Raw genomic sequence first — 17,975 nt, forward strand, 5'->3', positions numbered from 1 at the left:
GTAAAGTTTGGGCTTTTGACATTTTTAAAAATAAAAATAAATTTGACTCTTTGGAACATATGTAGGTTCCACTAAAGGTTTAAATAAAGTTGCCCACCAGGAAGTGAATATTGAAGAAAACAACACACTTGAATCAAACGTTACTGATGGATTAATGATCCGTATGTTTCCTGTACTGTATTTTCTGTTGGATCTACAAGCAGAGAGGTGATCCAACATCCACTGTGACAGACTGTCGCTCAGCTTGAAAACCCTCCTCCGCCTTCCTCCCCCATGACAGCCTCAGTGCTTCTCTGTAAAAACCCACGTTGTCCTCCTCACACTCAAACCCACAGCAAAGTTTTCTAGCCAACAGGAACTCGGTGGGTTTATCTTGACGCAGCTGACAGCAGTAATTACCTCCTCAGACACGCCTCATCGGTGCATCTTCTACCAACAAGTCAACACGACAAACGTAATAACACCTCATTTTTAGATCAAATACTTTAATAGTCTTTCAACTGGTCTTAAAATAGCATTCAGTAAAACCAAGAAACAATTCAACTGGTGGAGAAATCCAAGACAATAAAGCATGCTCAGTATAATCGCTAAAGCAGTGCGTTCAACAAGGCGTTTTTGCTTAAAAACCTCGACCACTCTGCAGATCTGAACGTCTTTTAAACAGATAATTTAGTGAATAATGAGGTACTCTGCATGCCGGGTGTATATATTGCCATGAAAGCTGCACTGCAGGCTACCTTTACGAGGTCAGTTACACACTGTGCTCCCAAAGCGTTTAACATCATCAACCACGGTTTACAATTCGAACAAAAGGTTCCCTGCAAAAAGGTTGTTGAACGCAGCTTAGGCCTTAGTCCAGAGAAAAAACAAGTCATGAAAAATGTTCCAGCAAACGTTGTTCTGGAAGATCACTGTACAAAGAGTGACGAGAGCTTTTTACAACAAAGTAAAACACTTGAGAAATTATGTCCTTAAATATTGTGAAAATAACAGCTGATAAATTCATCAAAGTGACAACTGAGTCTGATTTTCACATCGAAACAAAGAAGTCATGCAGCGGCAGCAGACTTTTGGTTTCCCTCCACATCGAACAAGACGTTTTACTGCCACGTCATTCCTGCAGCAGTCCAGTGTTGCTGCTAAACAATTAGCACTGGGTTCAACAACAATAAAACAAAAAATAAATAACACAACCGTTTGCATCAATCTTTTTGAGTTATGACAACTTCTAATGAAATTATGTTCAACCAACAAGTTACACTGATTTAGGGGAATTAGCATGAAGGCTTTGTTATTAACACTTACATAGGTTTGGCAGCATAAACACAAAAAATTTACATATTCCAAGTAGTATTTCCACATTTATTTAAAATTTATTTGAAGTGCTTTATACTTAATTACAGTAATTGTGAACACAAGTTCTTGAGTTGACAAATTAAAAAAAAATAAGTTGCTCCAATGTTAAGCAGGAAGTGGAGCAGACTCGTCAATCTCAAGGTGAAGAAAAATTAAGTTTTGAGCCAATTTCAATAAGTTGCCTCAACTTAAATTTATTTTTCACTCAACAAAGAGTTGAGTATAAATTACACAAAATATTAAGTTAATGCAATTACCAAAATTATTAAAGCAAATTATTAGTTAAAGATGCCAACCAAACCCATCAACATAATGTTTGCAACTTAAAAGATTTATCTAAATGAATAAATGAGAAATTTTCTCTTGCATCCTTTGCAACCCTTTAATGAATTGGTCAGAATTAGTCTGCAGAGCGTACCTGCACAGAAAACATAGACACCCAAAATCTTTCTGTGCAAATCTTTCTTCTTTCCCCTAAACATCCCACAAACCCCAAATGTCTTCGGCTAACAGTCTTTCTTTTTTTTTAGGAACATACCAGAAAATCACCATTCAGATTCCATTTTCTCTCAATATCTCATTAATAAATACATAAATAACAAGTATACAATCAATAAATCAACTTGATCACAGTACAAACTAATACAAAGTACCAGCAGTTCTTCACACCCTATGATTTCTTCATGCAAAGCCACTCTACAACAAGTGCACCAACTTTCTCATTAATGTCTGAAATAAAGGTTCAGTTCCCATTAAAGTCTTACCTGTCATTTGGACGACAATGATTGAAAAATTACGACAGTAGATGCAATGAGGTAACATAAAATAACGGTTTTATAATAAAACATAAACATTGTTGGACATGTCTTTAGGTTTGTGTTACCAATTTTAGTCCTAATGCATTTTGAAGACGTTCTCACTGGTTCTTACTGTCTGTTTAGAGGTGTGTCAAACATGCGGCCCGCGGACCAAAACTGGCCCACCAGAGGGTCCAATCCGGCCCATGAGACGACTTTGTAAAGTGAAAAAATTCCAGATAAGACATTAACTGCAAATTGTAAATTAGTAAAACTATAAATTTAAAATGATTTCTAGACCATGACAAGTTGTTTTGATCTTAAAGTAAAATACTAGATTGTTCATTGTGCTTTTGTCCCATTTTTGTAATATTTTGTCGTTTTTTTGTCTTGTTTTTTGTCTGACTTTTGTCATTTGTCTCATGTTTTTGTTTTCTCGTTTTTGTCATTTTGTGTCTTTTTTTTTGTCTCGCTTGTGTCATTTTTTCATAAAGTAAAATACTACATTGTTCAGTTCCAGATGACTAAATGTTGTGTTCCTTTGTAGACACTCTGTGATCTGGAAGTTGTCATTTGTAAACAATAAACTGAGGCATAATATTGCTGAAACTGAACTTACTTTTCTTAAGAAATTTCAGGTTGTTTGTGATGTTTTGTAAGAAAATAGTTCATTAAATGTAAACATTTTCAGAATGAACTTTTTTGCACTAAAGCAAAGGAAACATTAGCAGTTGTGGTTGTTTATAGGTTATTATGCTGTGATTTTACTGGTCCAACCCAGCTGGGATCAAACTGGGCTGAATGTGGAACCTGAACTAGAATGAGTTTGACAGCTCTGGTTTAGAGGTTCACACTCAGGTTTTTTCTTTGTGACAGTCATGATAAGAGCCCCGTAGAGTTTCTAAATGCTAAAGAAAGAAGCTTCATCAAAAGGTTTAGAGACTGTTTGTGTTGTCCATAATATGTCATGTGTCATTGTGTTATTAACATCTGGACCTGTGATGCATGTTTTTATGACCACTCTTGAGGTTTCTCAATGGAGCTCAAACTTTCACCGTGAGGAAACACAACGTTCTGTGTTCATGGTGAAGCGTGGAGGATCTGCTGCTGCCATCCACAGAAGAAACAGCATTTTAGTTTGTACAGTGGAAGAACACAAAAATCACCAGATTTACCACTTGGAATGGAATAAATGCTAAAAGGTCACAGTTCTGACACAGTTTCAGAGATTCAGCGCTCGTTGCTGAATAACAGGACTTCCAGGGAGCATTAAAAATGTTGCAGGATCACTGGGAGAAGAGGATCACTGGGAGAAGAGGATCACTGGGAGCAGAGGATCACTGGGAGCAGAGGATCACTGGGAGCAGAGGATCACTGGGAGCAGAGGATCACTGGGAGCAGAGGATCACTGGGAGCAGAGGATCACTGGGAGCAGAGGATCACTGGGAGCAGAGGATCACTGGGAGCAGAGGATCACTGCACAACAAGACTACTTGGCAGCCAAATTTAAATCAGGAACAGTTTTAGATTTCAATAGGTAAAATCTCTCAAGTTTTTGATCAACACTTGCATATTTTTACAATTGTAAGTCTTTCATTTTTAATTCCAGCTAATAAACAGGCCCTCTGACATTTACATAAGAAGTTATTAAAGTGAACATCACCTTGTCAACATGCCCATGTGCTCTTTTTTCAAATTTTATAAGTAAAATAAATAGTCAACGTCATGGTCGAGCATTTCCACCCAGAAACTGCAGTGAACCGATGACACGTCTTCAGACTTTTGGAGCTTCACACATAACAAACCTAAAGAACCAGTTCTGTCAGCTTGCAGGTTGCAGTTTTCGTTGTTTTTTGTATAGAATCTGTTTCTGGTTTGAAGCACTGAGCTGGTGTGCTCGGGTTGCAAGGAGTGTGGAGAAATGAGCGTAGATATGGCATAAAGACCTTTTAAGGCTGGAAGAGATGAATTCTAAACATGTAACTTTGATACACAGAGCATTAAAAAGAGATGTCGTCTTCATATCTTATGCAACGTTAGCATTTGTAGCTGCATTTTGTTTTGCCAGTTTGACACAAACAAGATGTGGTGGATTATTATCATCATTGTACCACCACTGAGGAGCCTTTGAACAAAGTTATTAATCTCCAGCCGAAACAAACAGAGCCCACTGTGGGTGTGGGCTTTTCAGCTCCGGTTTTGTGCAGCTTTAAAATGTGTGTGAATGTGAGTGAAAAAGAAGAACGATAATTATAGAAAACAGCAGTGATTACTGGTAGATTATAAGTGTATTAGCACTGATTGTGACCAACGCAAAAGCTGTATAACGTCTCTGCATGTGTATATAAGATAGAGACAGGCCTCGAGTTTATGTATGAGCAGATAGATAGATAGATATCTAGATAGATAGATAAATAGACAGATAGATAGATAGATAGACAGATAGATAGATAGATAGATAGATAGATAGATAGAGAGACTATAGATAGATAGACAGATAGACAGATAGATAGATAGATGATAGATAGATCGATAGATAGATAGATAGAGAGACTATAGATAGATAGATAGATAGATAGATAGACAGACAGACAGACAGACAGACAGACAGATAGATAGATAGACAGATAGATAGACAGATAGATAGATAGACTATAGATAGATAGATAGATAGATAGATAGATAGATAGATAGATAGACGGATAGACAGATAGAGAGACTATAGATAGACAGATAGATAGATAGACAGATAGATAGATAGATAGATAGATAGATAGATAGACATCAGACAGACAGACAGACAGACAGATAGATAGATAGACAGATAGATAGATAGATAGATAGATAGATAGAGTTTTCATGCAGTACAAACTGTTGGGTTTCAGATGTCTGTCAAAGTAACAGATGACAGAAAATAAGACTAAATGATTAAACGCTGAAATACAGCAAAGTTCATGCAAAGATAATGAAATTGAAAAATAAATTCTTAAAGCGCTCTTCCATTAAAAAGGAAAGTAACAGTCTTTATTATCTGGATCGTTTACTCCCTCATCAGCCCGCTACCTTCTGCTTGGTTGTGTTCTCGGTTTACTCCTGATTCATTCCTTCTTTCCCTTCAGTCCTCCTCAGAAAGAGCTTCATGAGGCGTTGATGGTCTAGATTTGCTGTGACCTCGGACCTCCATCTTCCTGTCCTGCAGGAACTCTTCGATCTCTCCGGGCAAACAGTGGAACTTCTCCTGGAACTCTGCCTCCACGGCGCCCTGCAGCTGCAGAACCACGAGAGGAAAAACACCGATTATAGATCACTTTATGACTTTGTTTTTCACTTTTTGAGTTAACATTGTGGCGATAACCCAGCAAAACAAACAACATCATCGTCTCTGGCAACTGTAATAACTGTCAGATGGAGTATTTAATTATGCTAGAACCAAATACAAAATACTGAAGCAAAGAAAATGAATAACAATAACAATGAAACTGAAAGTAAAAAAGCTCCAGATGTCCAGATCATACATTGTAAGAACAGAGATTTAAGAGGCTGATGACTAAATGTGGGTAATCCTAGCAGCACTGATACAGGAGAAGTGGTAGCACCAAGATAAATTCATCTTTTCAAGGTGAAATCAGCTCATCAGGTCAGACACCCAGCGAATATGAGTGGGTGGATGGTGAGATTTCCAACTTAGAAAGATCAGACGTCTTGCTTTTGAAGTAGCAAAAAGCAGGGACACCCTCATAAAGACCTGGGAGTTTAGTTTGTTTTTTTTTTTAAAACTCAAATGGTACTCATAGAAGTTATTAAGATCTTTCATCTATTGAAAAATAAAAAGACCTAAATGAGTTGTCTCTGCAAAGAAAAGTAAAATAATTTCTTTACATTATTGGCAAAGTCTCCTATTTCCAGATTCCAACTGGAATCCTCCATCTGTGGTAACTGATGCTTTTGGCTGTCCAATAGATGATTAAGTATCTGATACTGTTTGTGTTGGAGGATGGACGATTAGGGACTTTCTATTAGACATCTCCAAGCTGTTGTATGTCAAATGGTGTAACAGTATCACTTTTTCCATTACTTGGAAAAGACCATAAAGCACAACAAATTAACATGAGTTGATTTCTGAACTCAGTGGTCGAGAGAATTAAAAATAAAAGCCAAGAAAACAAGCAACTTTGGACCGAACCAGGACATATTGAGCAGTGATGCTGGCTGGCCACCCCTTAAGTTTAACCCTCATGTCGTCCTGCGGGCCAAAATTAACCCTTTTTAAAGTTTGAAAATGTGGGAAAAAAAATATATTTTCACAGTGAAACTTCTGATGTCCATATTTTCAACATTTTTGGGAAATCTTTGAACATTTTTTGGTGGAAAAAAGAAATGTTAAAAATGTTTCTGAAGAACATTCACATAAAAATCAACCAAAATCCAGCGAATTTCACTGGATTTTGGTTGATTTTTATGTGAATGTTCTTAAAGAAAATATTAGAAGTTTTACTGATATATATGGAATCACTTTAGATATTTTTAGGATTTTTTTTGAAGATTTTTACTCATTTTTTGAAAATATTTTATTGCCAAATTTGGGGGATTTTTTTTAAACAAAACTTTTAAGGGAAATTTTTAAGGAATTATTGGAATTGTCTTCCTGAAGGTTTTGCAAATATTCAGAAATTTGGGGATTTTTTTTTGCTGAATTTTTGCATTTTTTTTTCAGACATGGAAACAACATTTTTTGGTGCCATTAAATGAAGACATTTGATTCACTGAAACTTGGATGTCAGTTACTGTAATATGGAATGGATGCAATCACAGTAAGAAATGAAAGTGAAAGTAAAATTAGCCAACTCTAATGGCTGTAAATGAGACACTGTTTGTGCCTTTAATGGATGAAAACAGACCTTAAAGTGTTCAGACTTGAGGTCAGTCAGTTGATTCCAGTTGTTTAGGAATATTTCCTCTGAGTTAATTTAACACCTGCAGCATCAGACGGCTTCAGGATCAATATATTTATAAATGATACCCAACATGGAGACGGGATGAAACAGGATCTAACAGTAAATGACACCGTTTGCTTTTCCTAACCTCAGACAGGTGAGCTGCCACAGTTAATCAGCTGCAGGTAAATCATCATTTGCTGGATATTGCTTTACTGTGGAAAGTTGATTGACTTACAGAAGTCTAAAGCTTTTTCTGTCATATTATCTTTCTCTACTGCACGGATTTCTTCATTCCACAGCAGCATATTTGGAGCAGTGACATTACTGGATGTTACAGACCTCTACTTCATAAAATAATGACTAAAAAATGGCCACAGGTAGTCGAGTCACAATGAAAATCGATTATATTGAACCATAAATTATCATCACACATGGATATAATTATAAATACTGTCATCCTAAATGAACTCTGGATGTGTCTTTAATTTCTCATGTGGGTATTTCTAACAATGTCCCAAGTTTATGACTCTTATAGATGAACTTTTTCCCCTCAAATAGCCAAAATGTAAACTGCACCATATCAATTTGTTCATATCAGATAATTAAGAAACCAAATATATCCGCCTGTGAATTCTGAACTCTAATGCTGACATAGTTGTTCAACAGCCTCTATGTAACAACAGCATAAGAACAAAAAAACTGACTAAAATCAAGCTACGTCTTGTGGTTTTCCCAGCATTCCCAGTGTCCCCATCCTGCCACCTCCATGAGACGTCTCTGGAGGCGTCTCTGGTTGGTGACTCAGTAAAAGAACTTGTCATTTTCAGATCTTTGCTGATGGTTTGTGGCGCTAACAAGTTTAGAAACCCAGATTCGGTGAGTTAGTGTGTGACTCATCCCTCCAGTTAAAAACAACACACACTTGCTTTGTTGGTGTCCTACTGTTGGGACAGATGGGACACACATTTAGAGAAGCAGCCAGCTGTTGTCAGCCATTACTGCCAACAGTTTAGCAGCTCTAAGATGGCTGCCAGAAGCACGTTGCATCATTCAAACGGCCAACGCTGACGTCAACGCCGGCCTGTGGGTGTTGAACCAGAGACGGCAGCAGCAGCTTGGAGCTCAGCGCTCCACAAAGTTCTCGCTGTGCAGCACAACCCAGCATGAAAGTTGGCAAAGCGGAGCATTTCAGCAAGCAAAGACCAAAAGTAAAGCAATAAACTGAAACACACTGTTTACATCTGGACAGTTAAGCTCCAAATTATTCACAGTTATGTAGAAATCCTGATTTATACTGAGTTTTTATTCGACAAATAGATTTCTCTGGGTTGAAACAAGCAACAAGAGCTGATAAGACATTGTTTTAGAGATGTTCGTGATGAGTTTTAACTACTTTTTATACATTTTTTCTTTAAATGCAAAATTACTCTGAATCTTTCTAATTATTGCTAACAGACTTTCTGCAAGTCTCCGCTGGAATTTTGTTTCTATTTGTGTTGATCTCCAGACCTTTCAAGTTAAAGATTCCTTGCATAACTGGTGTTACAACTTTAAAAAATAAAATTTTAAAAAGAACATCAAAGGCATTTAGACTTTTTTGAAAAAAAAAAAAATCTATTAAATGTGACCATTTATAAGCTCCAAACTGTAAAAACAGAAAGAATCATCAATTTTTGAACCTGTCAACTATCTTTGAACTAAATTAGTGTTTTCTTTTTATCTGACAATTTAGTAAGGATTGTTAAGAATGTTTTAACCTTTACAATAATAAGGATTCATAATTCTTACTAAGTTGTTGGATAAAAGGAAAACATTTATCTCATGAAAAGAGGACAAAATGAACACAATAATCTATCTTTGAACTACTCAACTGTGTGGAGCCTTTCACATCAGGAATCTTCACCAAATCTAACTCAGAAAATGTGACCTTTTACCAAAATAACTCTACGTCTCATTGCATTTTTTACCAAGCTAAAGCATTTCCTCGAACCAGAGTCTGAAAAGACAAACAATTCTGAAATCTTTGGTTTCAGTCATGACTTGGAACCAACCAGGAAGTGACCAGAAAACTTCTGCATCAGATGTTCTCATTTTATAATGTATTAGAAAGTGTCAGAACATGGCAGACATTAGCTGGAGCATTTGGAACTATACAGAAGCAGCATTTTCCCAAAAACAGGCACTAATTTCAAAGGATATGAATAATTTTTGACCTTTTTTTTTTTTTTTTTTTTTTTTTAGCAAAACTGAAAAAAACAAAACAAAACAAGAAATTTATAATCAACATGTTTAACACTATGTCTTACTGACTTTTGTCACTTGTTTATCAAACTTTGAATTAAATAAAATTCACTATAAATCACCATTTTGGAGCTTATCTGTAAATGATACAGACTTCAGGCCAGCTTTTGACATCATTTTTGGTAAAAGGAAAAAAAACAACAAATTTATGATTAACACTCTTAACACGCGTCTTTACAACTTTTTCACTCGTTTGTCATTTTTTTAAGCTACAAGGAACCTATTGGTGACGTAAAATTTACTATAAATCAGCATTTTGGGACTTATCTATAAATGATATAGACTTTAGGCCAACTTAATACTATTTTTAGTAAAATGGTAAAAAAAAAAAAAAAAAAAACAACAATAAATTTATCATTAAGACATAATTTCTTACCATTTTTTCACTTGTTTATATCACTTTTTAGCTACAATGAACCTGTTGGTGACATAAAATTTGCTATAAATCCAAATTTTGGCGCTAATCTGTAAATGAGGTGGACTTGAGGCCAACCTTTTGTCATTACTTTTGGTGTAACAGAAAAAAAACAGCAACAAATTCATCATTAACATGTTTTACTCAATGTCTTACCAACTTTTTCACTTGTCATTTTTTAGCTACAAGGAAGCTATTGACGGCATAAAATTCACTATAAACCAAAATTCGGTGTGGATATGAATAATTTGGGGCTTATTTGTACATGATGTAGACTTCAGGCCAACCTTTAGACATTATTTTTTGTAAAATGGTAAAAAACCAACAACAAATCTATCATTAACATGCTTAACACTATGTCTTACTAACTTAAGTCACTTGTTTATGTCATTTTTGACCAGAAAAACCTATTTATCAAGTAGAAATCCACGCCAACACCAATAATTAGTTGGGTTTAAGCATTAATTTGGGTTTTACCTTTGGTTTCTGGTCCTGTATCTCCTGCAGCAGCTCGTTGTGTTGCTCCACCAGCTGCTCGTGGCGTTTCGTTTGAGTTTCCTCGAGCTGAAGATAAAAACAGAGAGTTTTATGAAGCGTTTTATGGTGACGGCGGTGCTGCAGCCATAAAATTTTCATATTTCAGATTCCAGTTAAGAGAAGAAAACTCCTGGAAGCCAGATTCTTGGCCTGCTGCTCACCCGCTTTATGTTCTGGACGACTTCATTGACGTAGGACTTATTGATCTCGATCTTCTCCCTGGAAACAGACAGACAGATGGGCTGAGCTCGGCTGGGTTTGGACTAAACATTTTTCTCTCTGACGGCAGGAACTGGATGGATGCTGAGCTGAGGTGGGTAAATGCTGCCGTGTTTGTGAGTTTATGGATCGTACTCCTCTGCCAGATGTTTCTCTTTGGTCTTCGCCTGGTTGATCTTCTCTGTTCTCCTTCGATCCATCTGCCTCTTCAACTCCTTCTTCTCCCTGAAGCAGCAGCAGGAGGAAAGATCAGAGCCAACGTTGGACGAGTAAAAACACCTGGTGTTACTGAGCTGTTTCTGGTAAGAGTCTTACACAGAGGCCTCCAAGAATAAAACAACGTAAAGTATTACACATTTTCAAAAAGGCCCTAAAATAAACCAGGTCAAGGACAAAAGCTGTGTACAAATACAAACTTTAGTGATATTTAGTGTTTTTTTAATTTCATAAAATAAAAAAATCCTACAATTGAAGCATTTTTCAGTCACAAACTGTAAAAAGAGAAAAAAAATCTGCAATTAATCATTTGTGATGTGGGGAAACTTCAAACCAAAGCCATGTTTTTCATCAAATTCACATTATTCTACATCTTATTTAAAAATTGGCCAAAAACACAAAAACAAAGCATTAAGTCGAATCAGATTCTGTAAAAATAAATAAATAAATAAATAAATAAATAATTCTGCACTTTTTCGCACAACAATGAAGGTATTAGTGGCTCAGCTGTGAAAAACAGCCACATGGCAAAAATTCATGGACTTTTCAGCTGAACAGAAACAGAAAGTAAATAAAAATGTAAATAATTAAATATCTACAGTATGTGGATTATCTGCCATCCTCGTGCCTGTAGCACCTGTGGACACCTGAAAAATGTTGGACACGTTTGGACATTCAGGTTTTTCATTTATAAAATAAATAATCAATGAAATTCAACTTTAGTTTTCATCTGTTTTAAGTTTTCTGTCATTCTAACTGAGTCCTACTGACATTTCTGAATTTTCTCTCCTTCTTCATGTTGTTTTGTTTCCATAGAGACTTTAGATTCCGCTGAAAAAATGATGAATGAATGAATAAATGAGACAGGAACATAAAAACGCCTAAAAACTGCTCCGTCAAAGAGAACATATGATGCTGGTGATCTCTTTCCTCTGGTTTGTTATCGGTTTTGTGCATATTAACCCTCGTGTCGTCCTGCGGGTCAAATTGACTCGTTTTAAAGTTTGAAAATGTGGAAAAATTATATATATTTTCACGTTGAAACTTCTGATGTCCACATTCTCAACATTTTTGGGAAATTTTTGAACATTTTTTGGTGGAAAAAAAGGAATGTTTAAAAAAAGTTTCTTTAAGAATATTCACAATAAAAATCAACCAAAATCCAGTGAAATTCACTGGATTGTGGTTGATTTTTTTTGTGAATGTTCTTAAAGAAAATAGAAGTTTTACTGATATATATGTAATCACTTTAGATATTTTTTTAGGATTTTTTTGAAGATTTTTACACATTTTTTGAAAATGTAGATATATAAAATAATATATCAAGAATCTTCTTGGCAAATTTGGGGGATTTTTTTTTAAATAAAACTTTTAATGGGAATTTTTAAGGAATTATTGGAATTTTCTTCCTGAAGGTTTTGCAAATTTTCAGAAATTTGGGGAATTTTTTTGCAGAATTTTTTTCAGACAAGGAAACAATATTTTTGGGTGCCTGTAAATGAGGACAGGAGGGTTGAACATCTGCACACTTACAAAGCTGAAAGTTCAGACATTAGTAAGGCTTCCATGACATATTTCTGTACACATTTTGAAGCAATGTATTAGAAAGAGTTAATTGAAAAAGCAAAATTAATTCGCTTCTGCAGCAACGTACATCGCGAGAAAGATAATGTATTTTTTCAATAATTAGGCATCTAAACGTATTCTAGTAAACCCAAAAAATAAAATTATAAACCCGTAAATGTGCAGAATATGGGTCATTTACTTCTTCTCTGATCTGCTCTCTGTAAATCTGAAGTTTCATTGAAACATTCTTCAAGCTGTCGCCGTTTTAAAAGCAGATTTAACTCCGTGATTCTTTAGTCCTGAGAGATTTCAGTCCCAGATCTCCATCTTACTTGTCACAGATGTCTTTGAGTTTCTTCATCTGGGTGTTGTGACTCTCCTCAGCCAGACTGCTGAGACGTTCTGTCAGCTGGAGGAAAGAAATAGATTTTACATTTATGTTGAAAAAAAACACGGACTTCACTTCAAACAGGAACTCATGCAACATAAAACTAACTACTGTAGAAGCTGGTTTGTGTGGAACTGAGTTTAAAACACTTAAATTTACAGCTCAAATTTGAATTCTTGTTTAAGTTGCTCTTATTATTATATTCCTCACAGCTTTACCTGCTTTTCAATTTTTAATCCGTAATATTTTTTTTATAATTTCAGGCATTAAAATTCCTCTAAGCAAGAAAAAAATCCTGATTAATAAGTATTTTTGTCTATTTTGGGGGAGTTATTTTGTCTAAGAAACTTCATGCAACAGAATTTGAACTTTAAATGATATAAATAATGTAAAGTTGGTTGTTTGCTTGGCTTTTACCGTCTTGATGTGTTCCCTCTGCAGGTATTTCTGACTGTAGTACTGTTCCTGCCTCAGAGCCAGAAGCTGCTGCTGCTGTTGGTCTCTCAGCTGCTGCAGACGTTCGTCTTCCTCGTTGTCCGAACAAGACGCCCTGAAAACACAGATTTAAAATGTTCACTCTAAAGATCTTCCCCTTACCTTTACACTAAGCAAAAATAAAAAACACAGATGGTCATGTGGTTGATTGTTTGCTGTATGTAGAGGAGAGTGAGGTGGAACTTGGAGGCATGACGGTAACGTCTAAAGATAAAACCTGTACATATACTTCAGGATGTGGGGCATCCCTGGGAATAATTGGTTTGGATCTAAAATAAACTGTTTTCAAAATATGGTTTTCCAAAAAAAGTGTTTTAATATCTCATCCTGGGGTAAAATGAGCCTTTGGAGAAAATATGTCGGGGCAAATTGTGCCATCAGTTCTGTTGAAGTAAAATTTTATACCTGATATAATGCTTTGTTAATGACAACAACTAAAGGGGAAAAATAACTGTGTGCAAAAAAATCTATGTGAAAATGCATCTTAAAAGATAATTTCCTGTTTCAGTTACAGAATTATTGCACAAATATTGACCGAATGGTCAAAAATGAAAACTGTTTAACCCTCCTGTTGTCTTCACTTATGGGCATCAAAAAATATTGTTTCTTTGTCTGAAAAAAATCCAAAAATTCAGCCAAAAATTCCCCAAATTTCTGAAAATTTGCAAAACCTTCAGGAAGAAAATTCCAATAAAAGTTTCCCTTAAAAGTTTTATTTTTAAAAAAAAAAAAAAATCCCTCAAATTTGGCAGGAAAATTCTTGTAAATATTTTTAAAAAAATGGGTAAAAATCAACCAAAATCCTGTGAATTTCGCTGGATTTTGGTTGATTTTTTTGTGAATGTTCTTAAGAAACATTTTTAAAATTTCTTTTTTTTCCATTTCCACAGTTTGCTTTATTCACTTTAGCTCTTTGGCTTTTGAGAGTTTGCAGACAAAAATCCCAATAAAGCTCAACTGTGTCCAGATCTCTAGAACAACCACAGAAATGTATAGAAAGAAAAGTAAAGAAACAGGAGTACAGATACAAATACCTGATAATTATAGTAAAACTTTATTCTGATGAGTGATTCTTTATATAATAATCATGTTTATTTTGTTGCAAAGCACACCCATGAAACTATGATCGTCTTCGTACAAATTAGGTTCTGCATGTCATTGGAAAATGTCATATAATGGAATATGTTAAATGTAATGCCTCCCTATGGCTGGTCTAGTACTTTCATTGGTAGCTGAGTTACAGCCACTCCCTTCTTAAGATGACTTCAAACCATTTTCCTGAAGGCTGCGCACCAAAATGTCACTAATAAAAGTGTTTTTGCATGTTAGACAGCGTTCAGATGTCTTCTGGAAACATTTACATGCACCTGATTTGATTTCTTAGACAACAAACGGTGAAATTGTGGACGTTCAGGCTCCAGCTTTAATCGACCTGCAGCATCCAGCACAAGGTTTTTGTCTTTTTCTTGTATTTGTGGCATAACTCTGTATTTTAAGGTGGTATTTTGTAGTTAAAGGACTGTAACTGGTCACTGTTGGATCGTTGTCCTTTAAAGTCACACCTGACCAGGTTGACAATTTGTCACCAGGTGAACTTTTTGTGCACAGTTGGCTAAACTGAGTCATTTTCAAACCACAATACGACAAATTTGATCTTAAACTTCTTCTCCAATTCAGAAAAAAAGACCATTTTTCCTTCTGCTTTTATATTTTTGTCCAGTTAGGAAATAATGAACAGTACCAGTCGGGGATGATCTGACTAAAAATATCCTCAGTGGTTTTATATTTTTCCTGCCAACTCAACTTCAGAGTAAAACGTGGAGACCAAACGGTGGCAGAGATACCACAGTGTGTTTGTTTGTTTGTTTGTTTGTTTGTGTACCTGCTCTTGCTGCACTGTCGGGCCGTCTTCTTGTACTTGTTGTTGAACTCTCGCAGCAGTTCGGAGGTTTTCTTCTGGTGCCTCCTCACCAGCTCCTTCAGCTCCTTGAACTGCCGTCGCTGCTCCTTCTGGTAAACTTTGGTTTGCTGCAGAGCCTCCATGGAGCAAACCGGGACGTCTGTCAGAAGCACAGATCACAGGAAACTCTGTTGTTACTGGACAGGAAGAGCTCCAGCAGCTTCCTGTTTGTTTTCTGTTAAAGCTCGGACAACGGAGGTGAAGCTTAATGTCATTTATTAGACATTATTTACTGTCCTCAGAACTCAGCTGTGAAACTGCAGCTTCTGTTTGGTCCTAAACTGTCAAACATCAACATCTTTTCTCATTTAACTATGTAAAGAAATGTCTACTTTTACTTTCAAATCATTTTACAGCTTAAAAACACAAATTATAAACATCATATCTACAACTAAAGACTAGTTATGATCAATTTAAGTTGGTATCGTAATTTAACAGATTACAAATGTCATATTTTACGTGACTTCAAATGATAAACACTAATGAACAGATACTTCTAACAATCTTACAGAATAATTCACTTAAACTATCAAACAGTCCCTGAACCCTCCTGCTGTCTTCATTTACGGGCATCAAAAAATATTGTTTCCTTGTCTGAAAAAAAATCCAAAAATTCAGCAAAAAATTTTCCCAAATTTCTAGAAATTTGAAAAACCTTCAGGAAGAAAATTCCAATAATTCCTTAAAAGTTGCCCTTAAAAGTTTTATTTTAAAAAAATCCCCCAAATTTGGCAAGAAAATTCTTGTAAATATTTTCAAAAAATGAGTAAAAATCTTCCAAAAGAATCCTAAAAATATCTAAAGTGATTCCATATATATCAGTAAAACTTCTAATATTTTCCTAAGAACTTTCACATAAAAATCAACCAAAATCCAGCGAAATTCACTGGATTCTGGTTGATTTTTTTGTGAAAGTTCTTAAGAAACATTTTTAACATTTCTTTTTTCCACCAAAAAATGTTCAAAGATTTCCCAAAAATGTTGAAAATGTGGACATCAGAAGTTTCACTGTGAAAATATTTTTTTTTAAACCGGGTCAGTTTTGACCTGCAGGACGACACGAGGGTTAAAATTCAACAATAAATTTGGATTTTTACAAGAATAAAAGTTTCACACATAGATGTTAATGAACTTGTCGTGTTTGAATTCTGTTCTGTTTTCCAACCTGTTATTCTCAATGTCAGAATTCATTTAACTCGTGAAGTTTAGCAAAGATAGAAGCAAATTTCCCAGGATGCATTGTTAGAGAATTCAAACTCCAAAAGACTCTTGTTGTTTGAGAAAACAGAAATGGTGGAAATTTGCTTTGCATCTTTGTTAATTAAATTCTGATTGTCTCTTTTCATAACCAGAATCAAAAACAATTCAAAGATGAATACTGAATCCAAACACAAAGATAATTTATCTCACTGCAACCAGGACCAGCTTCATGGATCATCTTTTCACTGGCTCTCGTTAAAATTCAGTTAGAAATTTAAATCATTCCTCAATATTAAATGAAGAAGAAACTCTACTTCCTGTCTGTGTGAAGGAAAAAAATCATTCTTTCCCCTCACTAAGGAATTTCCTTGCAGCTGTTAGCTGACATCATCCCAAATTATCCTCCGACAGGCTGCAGGAGGAAGATATAGCAGGACTCTCTGCTCTGATCAAGGTTAGATATTCTCTATTCTGACGTGACTAAACAGATTAATTGTCTCCACGTTGGTCTGTGATCTAAATCTGACCTTCTCCCAACTATAATATCAACCCAGAGATCAGAGAGAATCCTCAGAACTGATGCTGCATGAACTGCTGCTCTGTTGGTGTCACTTCTCCTGATGTCAGTAAATCAACCCTCCTCATACCCTCTTGACCTCGCTGAACTTCCACAACAGTCTGTAATGACTTTCCATGAGCTTCAGCTTAATATCTTAATTACACTAAACACATTTTCTCAAGTTTAGTTAACTCATTTTCATGACTCATAAGACGACTACAATAAGGCTTACAAGGCAGAGCTTTTCACAATAAAAGGATTCAACCAGACAAGCTTTTATACAAATAATTCCACCTTAAAAACCTGGAATCTGTGTGAAACAGCTGATCTGCTGGATGTGTTAAAGAACAGAGAAGATAATTTACCGTCAGATCCTGTTCTAATGAATTTACTGCTGCTCTGCATGAATCTGCTCACCGCTAATCGTTTCTGCTGCACGTTTTTATTCAAGTGAAAGGAAAGAATCTGACGGGAGGAAGCAGTGGGCAGCTGACAGGACTTCAGTGGGTGTTTTAGTGTTGACATTATTGTTTCAGATCCGCATGAGTCACATTAAAAGCTGTGTTTTGACAGACATGTCGATATTTTATGTAATAGATAACTGTGGGTGGCTCCATCTTCCCCCAGTGGGTCACCTGGGTGGTAATATGTGATGTTCAAAGACCCCAAACACCTGATAAACCCAACAAACCTCACTGACGGTGTGTTCAGGTGCATTAGCATGACGTACTGGATGCTAAACGACATATATTGCTGACTAAAGAGGCTGTTTAACCCACTACAGTTTCCTTCTGCACCAATCTCTGTGCAGAAATGTGAAGAAAAGCTCTGTATACTGTAAAAAAAAGATTTTAAGACCTGTAAAACATCCGTACATGAGCTGTCAGTGACTGGTAATGTGCAACAACAGCTCATCTCTGTAAGTTTTCTGCTAAAACTAAATATTGAGCTCAAGGAAAGAGTGGATGCCAGCAAAATGAACCAAAACGAACCCATATCTTGTCCCCTAAATGGTTGCAGTTGGATAAA

At 35.8% G+C, this 17,975-nt stretch overlaps 1 protein-coding gene across 2 annotated transcripts in view; it reads right to left on the bottom strand.

The window, feature by feature from the left end:
* Positions 1 to 468: 468 nt before the first annotated feature.
* Positions 469 to 17,975, bottom strand: part of LOC111586358 (1-phosphatidylinositol 4,5-bisphosphate phosphodiesterase beta-1-like) — a 56,210-nt gene continuing 38,703 nt past the window's right edge. For both annotated transcript variants that reach the window (XM_055018739.1, XM_055018738.1), the window contains exons 26-32: positions 15,110 to 15,287; positions 13,150 to 13,282; positions 12,677 to 12,753; positions 10,698 to 10,787; positions 10,505 to 10,562; positions 10,284 to 10,370; positions 469 to 5,421 (exon numbers count right to left, since the gene is read on the bottom strand). In XM_055018739.1, the coding sequence (XP_054874714.1) occupies positions 5,269 to 5,421; positions 10,284 to 10,370; positions 10,505 to 10,562; positions 10,698 to 10,787; positions 12,677 to 12,753; positions 13,150 to 13,282; positions 15,110 to 15,287 (776 nt within the window). In that variant the 3' untranslated portion in view covers positions 469 to 5,268. The remainder of the gene's footprint in view (positions 5,422 to 10,283; positions 10,371 to 10,504; positions 10,563 to 10,697; positions 10,788 to 12,676; positions 12,754 to 13,149; positions 13,283 to 15,109; positions 15,288 to 17,975) is intronic.

The sequence above is a fragment of the Amphiprion ocellaris genome, chromosome 16 (assembly GCF_022539595.1).
Source record: "Amphiprion ocellaris isolate individual 3 ecotype Okinawa chromosome 16, ASM2253959v1, whole genome shotgun sequence".
In the NCBI taxonomy this organism is placed as follows: domain Eukaryota; kingdom Metazoa; phylum Chordata; class Actinopteri; family Pomacentridae; genus Amphiprion; species Amphiprion ocellaris.